This window comes from Coccinella septempunctata, chromosome 3 (genome assembly GCF_907165205.1).
Source record: "Coccinella septempunctata chromosome 3, icCocSept1.1, whole genome shotgun sequence".
In the NCBI taxonomy this organism is placed as follows: Eukaryota; Metazoa; Arthropoda; class Insecta; order Coleoptera; family Coccinellidae; genus Coccinella; species Coccinella septempunctata.
Genome location: NC_058191.1, coordinates 19,991,151 through 19,999,592, shown reverse-complemented (window position 1 = coordinate 19,999,592; position 8,442 = coordinate 19,991,151). Strand labels below are relative to the sequence as shown.

The window sequence follows — 8,442 nt, the reverse complement described above, 5'->3', positions numbered from 1 at the left end:
CGCTCCGCGATTTCTCGTCGAATTGAGGATCAAGTGGATCATTTATGTAGGGGAGAGTTCCTTTGAATCGGACGGCCCATGAACCGGACGCTACATTTTTCTACTACACTCGATGGTAATTTAGCACCCTTTACGTAAATACCATTTTTGCAACAAGGCGCGAGCCACAGGGTCGGCCATTTTCCAAGAGATATCGATCGATGTTGCAAAAATAGGATTTACGTAAAGGATGCTAAATTACTATCGAGTGTAGTAGAAAACTGTAGCGTCCGGTTCATGGGCCGTCCGATTCAAAGGAACTCTCCCCTAGTTTTTGTAGGTAATCGAAAAGTTATTGATTTCGTTCGATGTGCAAAATGTATTGGAATTTTTCATCCGTCGTGCATGGCTAGAGATGGAAACAGGGGATCAGCGGTGTGCCAACACGAAGCCATCAGATCCGAAGAAATGTCAGCTCAAGGCGATTTACGTATGCAAAACATACTACTGAAGCAGCAAGTAGAATTTCTAAAAGATAAATTGAACGAAATGCATCAAAACAATAAAACGCTTCATGACAATAATAAATTATTGCAAAGTGTTATCGAAAATTTCATCAGTATAAAAAATATCGGTTCACAACAAAAAAATAAGAACAATGTTAACAACAGAAAAGTCGTATCCTACGCCGACAGAGTAGCTGGTGAAGGAAAGACAGTTGAATGTAAGAATAACGCAGTAGTCACAGAAAAGCGCAAGGTGACACATCCGGACGTGAGGTTAAATATCGAACAACAAAAGGTCAACGAAGTCAACGTGAATGTAAACAGAGAAATGGAACAGGATGGAAATGTAACTGAAGTGGATGGAGAAAAATGGAAACAAGTGACATATCAAAAGAAAAAGATCAGATCCTCTTATCCTCCGAGGTCGAAAAATGAGTTAGTCTGCGATGGTTCAAAAATAAATGATAAACAAACTACGATTTCGGGAGCTACAAAAAAAAAATGGCTTTATGTAGGAAGAATTGCTGGCGGAGACGTCACGGAGGAAGAAATTGAAAATTTTTTGAAAAACACTGATGGACTAGGGAACATAGTAGTGAAAAAACTAGATACAAAAGGTTCTAACTCTGCATTCAGTGTGGGTTTACCATCAGAGGAAGTTTATAAGACTGTATACAGTAAGGAGTTCTGGCCAGCAGGAGTCATCCTAAGAGAATTCTCATTTAAGAATTTTTTTCCACACCGGAAGAGATAAATTTTAGTCAAGTAAGTAATACATGCTCCAAAAAGTTATGCCTTATGCAACAAAATGTTTGAGCCTTAAATACAGCTTTAAATAAATTTGATTTAGTTATAAGCAAACAAAAACCAGATCTATTCGGTATTACGGAACATTGGCAGGATATCAATGAACTCAGAGCGATCCATTTTGATGGTTATAAATTGGCTTCAAGCTTTTGTAGAGAGAAAGGTAAACATGGCGATTGTGCCCTATACATGCTCAATTCCTATAATTTTAAGGAGAGACAAGATATAACATCGATTAGTATTGCCTATATTTTTGAGTGTTCGGCAATACAATTAGACTTAGAATCAACTAGAATCATAGCAATTTGTGTTAACAGGCCTCCTAAAGCTGATGTTAACATATTTTTCGAGAAAATAACAACCATTCTCCAGAAATGCTTGAAGGGGAGACTTCAACATAGATATACTATCTGATGAAAGAGAAACACGTGAGTTTATTTCTATAGCAGAATATTTCAGTCTAAATCTCACTATCAGGGAACGTACACGTCCGGTCTCAGGAACATGTTTGGATAATTTTATGACAAGTCTAGAAGGAGAATCTAAAGTGATTGAAAATCACATATCGGATCACTCTACCTGTATTTTCAGGTTTGTTTGTGATATAACTGGGGGTATTAGCAAGATCGAATACTTCAAAAGAGAAATAAATGAGGAAACAACAAAAAAATTTCTAGACTGCCTCTCGGAGCAGGACTGGCAGGATATTTTTGAATTTGAGACAAAGGATGTGAATAAGATGTGGAACAGTTTTGAAAAGAATTTCAAAATTTTATTCGATAAATGTTTTCCCTCGGTAAAAAGAACTGAGAGAAAGAGAGAAAATTTATTGCTATAGCAAATGGCTAACGACTTGCGTCTTACTGCCAACCAAAAGATAATAAATTTATAGAAACTCCTGAATTAAAAAGAATGAAAAATATCTTAGATTATCTACTAATTGCATCGACAACAAAAAAAGAATTAAAAAGTAGTTACAACAAAATGAAGAGGAAATATGATATGACTATCTCAGCGGCTTAACGTGCTCACACAGGAAGATTAATTGCAACAACGGATAATAAAAGCAAAGCAACATGGAGGTTAGTAAACTCATTAACAGGAAAGCAAGGTAAGAGCAATGAATATCCCGTAAAAACAGACGATCTGAAGCAACTGGCGGAATAATTCAACAAATTTTTCGCTAATGCTGCTCCATCATTATTCAAAAATCTACCAATGAGACCAATAGGACTAAGAAGCAAAAAATAATAGAGAAGTCGTTTTTCGCTTTTGATGTCACTGAGACAGAAGTGATGTCAGTCGTGAGGAGTCTGAAGAACACTTATGCATGTGGTTATGATGAAGAACCAATCAGCTTGTTGAAGGCTTGCATTTCTTGTATAGTATCTCCATTAACTTACATCGTGAATTGTATACTGAAGGAAGGAATTTTTCCAGATGCTCTAAAGGTAGCTATTGTGAGACCCATATTCAAGAAGGGAAACGAGGAGGAATTGGGTAACTATAGACCCATAAGCTTACTTAGTTCGTTCTCAAAAATCATTGAAAAGATTATAGCAACGCCATTAACGAAATTTTTCACCAAATTTAAAGTCATTTCAAACTGCCAACATGGCTATATGAGAAACAAAAATACAGAAACTGTCATTTATGAACTGACATTGTCTATCTTAGAGGACTTGGAGGGGGATAATGTTGCCTTGGGCTTGTTTCTTGATCTCTCTAAGGCGTTCGATTGCGTTGATCATCTACTACTGTTGGAAAAACTTGAAAGATCTGGTATAAGGGATAAACAACTGAACCTAATGAGAAGTTATTTGAGACACAGGAAACAGAGAGTTCTTATTAATAGAAATAGTGAGAAGTTCACCTCAGAGGACATCGAAATAAACATGGGCATCCCACAAGGCAGCATATTGGGACCCCTGCTTTTTCTAATCTATATTAATGACCTAGACCTAACACTACCGGAAAACTGTAAACTTGTGAACTTTGCTGACGATGCTAACATCTTGATAAGGTGTAAAAACCTCCAGGACTCACTTGATTTATTTAGATCAGTGCTGGATGAGATATGCAGCTGGTGCCACGAGAACAAGCTAATCTTGAACATGCAAAAGACTGTATGCACTTACTTCTCTACAGATCGATCTTCACAGATCTTCCCGAGCGCTCTAGGATGTAAAGATGGTGATGTTGACGTCAAGGAGGAGGTGTCTTTCTTGGGGGTTGCAGTAGACCAAAACTTGAAATGGAGAGAACATGTGGATCAATTGGGAAAGAAGTTAAATTCCGTCATTTATACGCTGAATGTCTTGAAGAGGATGGTTAATGATGATGTACTGGGGACAATTCACTATGCTAATTTTCAATCACTGGCGACTTACAGCATCATATTTTGGGGTGGAACTTTAGTCATGGATAGAATGTTCGTGAAGCAGAAATGGGCCATAAGAGTGATAACTGGTAGAAAATATCGAGAGAGTTGTAGATCTATCTTCAAAACGAATGAAATATTAACACTTCCAGGTCTATATATATATATATAAATTCGACGATAAGGGTCTATCGACTCTGGTTTGGGGAGTGAATGAGGTACTCTTTATTCTACGCCAAACCAGAGTCGATAGACCCTTATCGTCGAATTTATATTATTAAAAGGCTCTTATAACTACAGTGATTATATATATATATATATATATATATATATATATATATATATATATATATATATATATACATATATATATATATATATATATATATATATATATATATATATATATATATATATATATACATATATATATATATATATATATATATATATATATATATATATATATATATATATATATATATATATATATATATATATATATATATATATATTTATCCTGCGGTAAATAGGTCCTCTTCTAATAGCTCGATTTCATGGTATTGGTCCTCCGGCTGCGATAAGTCCTCCGTATACGGAGGACCTAACACATCGCGTGTTAAATGGTTCCTCATAGCATAGGCAACCACCTGGCAAAATTTCAGCGGGACGACTTAGAGCTGATTTTTGTCGATTTTGAATACTTTAGTTGCGGCAGTTGCCGCGTTGGACCAGGAGGGCGCTTTCACGCGTATATTGAGTTGTATATTTTTGAGCGTTCTACATAGGATCGGTCCTCCTCGATTATACAAAATTTTTCGAGTCACCGTACTTAGGTCTTCCGTGTTTTCGGCAACACTGTATTCATTCGTGAATCGTACATTACGCTGTGTGTAGATGTTGGATTATTTCATGAGATTCTGTTTTCAATATCTTGTTCGCAGGTGTATGGGTATAAGTCACGGTGAACTTACAGGAGGGCCATTTGAAAACGAAACAGAATGCGGCGAATTGGCCACATTCCTTGAAAACGGCGATTTTTGTTTGAAGGGGGACACTTTTTGTTTCATAATTATTTATTAGTAAAATAGCCTTCCCTTGAACGTGGCAGCTGCAACCCTCAAATTTTTAATAGGGAAGACAGGTTGTGTGATACCTCATATTATGACAGCTTATGAAGTCAGATTTCTATTTTTGTACTTTTTTCGAAAATCGGATTGAATTTGACTAATTAATGGATGTTCATAATATTACAGAATATTTTCTTAAAATTGCGAAAAAACTATAGGTTCTAAGACATTTGAGAAGTGAAACAGCCATCTCCTAAGCGGGGTGGTTATCCCTCTCGAATTTTCAATAGGAAAAAATTGGCCATGTGATACATCATTTGTAAGCACATCACTTAAGCTATCTAATATGAAAAATTATTTAATAAAATTCAATAATTAATGGTTTTTCCTCGAAACACCTAAGAATATTTCCTGATTCGTGATCTTGCATAAATTCTTCTCAAAGATGTCATATTCTTCTATTTCGAACTTCTGTATTTGGTACTTGTTTCTGTAACTTCGACATTTATAGGCGAAGAGTTTCCATTTCCTGCTACAAATATCGGCACTTGATTTACCTCGTGTTCGGAATAGAACTGTTGATAATTCCTCTTTTGTTATATCTTATAAAGATTATTCTTGTGTCCTCCAGCCGTTAATTGCAATCGAATAACAATGAAACCACGATTTTCATTTTACTTAATTTCTTCCGTCGATTAGTTCAATTGTTTATAATGCGTTCAGTCGAAATCATGGTTTACACGATTAAAGAGAGGTTGGAAATTTTTTCACTTCTTTCGAAAATAACTTATGTGCTAAGCTAAGAGAACGGCTGAACTATTCAATCAGCTTCATTTATATGGAAATGTAAATCGAAAGTACGTATTCGAGTTCATGGCAAAGTTCCGATAAACTGGTTCAGTGTGTAGTAAAGAGCGAAATGTAAAAATGAATGAAGGGGTGAATGTGACAGTTCTTGGTCCAGTAGTTCTCAATCCAAGATCGAGTACGAGGCAACTTGCAACAGAATCTGGTTCTCAACGTAGCATTTCGAAGCGCCATACTTTCCAACTGTACAAATTCCATCTTGTACATACCCTGCAGATGATTTTGACCACCGTGCCATCTGAAATTCTGTTCATTTATTCATTTATTGCTGTATCCCGTTACCAAGAATATATCTTCAAAAAGACTCAAAAAAAAAAAAACTGTCGGTGCGATCAAACCAACAATTCCTTAGGGCTACTTGCGACTGTGTGCCCCCCTGTGACTGAAAAAACTCACCCGTGACCCATAGATCCTTCCACACTGCGGGCATGGATAGCAACTGACCAGATCTGGCCGCCGCTGTATTTCTCATTATAACTGTGGACCAGAGACCTCCACTATGATCTGTCTAACGCTAGTTGTTCCCAGTTATGATTGGCATTAACTGATTTTAAGGATTGATGCAGTATATCCTTAAACCGCTCATATTGGCCTCCTGTTTTCCGAGCTCTCTCTGTGAATTCGCCACACAGAGCTTTTTTGTGGAGTCTTGTGTCTTGCATCCTCAGAATGTCGCCACTCCATCTGAGTCGGGACCTCATTACTTGAGTCTCAATAGTTATACAACTTGGGCGCTGCAAGACTTCTGCATTTGAAACTTTATGGAACCATGTGCATAATGCATATGCATAATGTCTCATATGACGTTGTTTTTTTTGTTCAAACTATTTAGTATGTCGCCTGTTGAGCCTCCAGATTTTGCTTCCCTAAAGAAGCGTTGGGAGGACCACTAAACAGCTGTTTTAGTCTTCAGATTGAGGTCGTCATTTTGAAACACTCTGTATTCAGGTTAGCCCTAGAGTGTCAATGAAGCTTCCCAAGTATTTGAACTGCTCGACCTGTCGATGTTATACCGCTCGTGTTCGGTCGCCAGAGCCTCGTTTGTAAAAACTGCGAGTAGGTAAGTTTGGCATTTGAGTGGAGAGGCTTTAAAACGCATCCTTCCCTCTCATCTCAAATTCTGTTAGGTGTAAAATCGGCAAGAGTTTTGTAATGGCTCACAATTGAATATGATTTAGTGTTGAGGGTGTTGGTACATGAGTCACAAACCACTCGCAAGTTCAGGTAGGTAGGTAGGTAGACACCTGTCAGCGACGCGCATTGCTGTATAAACAATTACAATATCCGCATTTTGAGCGTATGCTGACTGCCTCTGTTCTATTCATCTGACTCCTCTATTCTCAAATAATATATGATAATTAAACAGTAAAATCATTTTCAGCCATTACAAAACTCTTCCACTGACATCGTTATGACGACAAACTCGGCGACAACTTATGAGGGATGCTGACCCGCTGTATTACACAAAAATGCGGTCCGACCACTTTCTCCATCTTCTTTGCACTATATACTAGTTTTCTGAAAATTTTCACCCGCCGTGTTCCACAAAAAATGCGGTCTTACCACTTTCTCCATCTTCTTTGCACTATATACTAGTTTTCTGAAAATTTTCAATTATTATAAAACATTTTCAGAACATGTTGTAATTTTTCATACCCACATCAAAACGCTTTGCCGCCAGGCATTCCACTACCTGACCTTGCGAGTGGGTGCTGACTCATGTACACTCCCAAAACTAAATAATATTTAATTTTGGGTCATTACAAAACTCTGGACCATTTTTATTGCCAGCTCTCGGATCATGTGAAATGATGAGTGAGCGATTGGCCAATGATCTAAATTTCGTTTTTAATATTTGTTTAACAGATGAATGTTCGTTTTCCCTCAACGGTTGGGCTGATGAAAATCCCAAATTAACTTTGTAAATTCATACACATCACCAAGAAAAACTGAATGTTACGGCTGGAATCTTTGGTGATCGCATAAGTGGCCCTTTTTCTTACCAGGAAATCTGAATGGAGATACGTTCAAAACCACATTGATTCAATATGTTTACTGACATTATCGAGAATAATGAGCAGTATTCAGAAGATGAGTTGGTATTTCAGCGGAATGGGGTTACTCAACAATAGATTTCCAAATCGTTGGATTGGAAGAAGAGGATCTTCAGAATGACCCTCACAATCGTCGGACCTTTCACCACTCGATTTTTTTGTTGTTTGTTGCGGGTTCATATAAAAAATAGAATTCATTCTACTCATCCCGAATTCTCAGAAGAATTACGTCATCGTATTGAAAACGAATGTCAACAAATGACCCCAGCGATGTTACAAAATGTTCTTCAACGGTTCGAACATTTGTGAAACTAATAGTTTTCAATAATTAGTTATAGTTTTCACTAAATTAATTTTCTTACTCGAGATTCTCTCTCTTAAAAAATACTTATGGCAACGTTCTTTTGGAAAACTAATTCACATAGTATCTGTTTCAAACTGAAGTTGAACTTTCTGTTGGTTTTCCAGACGTAAAGACTTTCTGACTTTTCCGCAAGCAAATATTTGCTGATTCAAGTTACTCAAAAAACTTAATAATAAACAGAATCGCAAAATATGACATCTTTGAGAAAAGATTCATGCAAGAGCACGAATCAGGAAATATTCTTAGGGGATATGATGAAAAACCATTAATTATTAAAATTCAATTCAATTGTACAAAAAGCTGCAAATTATGAAAAGTTGAAAGAATGAGCTTTCAAATGATGTATCATATGGACAATCCTCTGTATTAAAAAGTCGAGAGTTGTACCCCCCTTTCATTCGAAATATTCTTGTTA

General features: G+C 36.7%; 1 protein-coding gene across 1 annotated transcript; it reads left to right on the top strand.

The window, feature by feature from the left end:
• Window positions 1-320: 320 nt before the first annotated feature.
• LOC123310057 lies at window positions 321-1,677 on the top strand. Its single transcript, XM_044893425.1, has 2 exons — window positions 321-1,250; window positions 1,610-1,677. The coding sequence occupies exon 1, from the start codon at window positions 385-387 to the stop codon at window positions 1,237-1,239; it is 855 nt and encodes a 284-aa protein (XP_044749360.1). The 5' UTR covers window positions 321-384; the 3' UTR covers window positions 1,240-1,250; window positions 1,610-1,677.
• The last annotated feature ends 6,765 nt before the right edge of the window (window positions 1,678-8,442 follow it).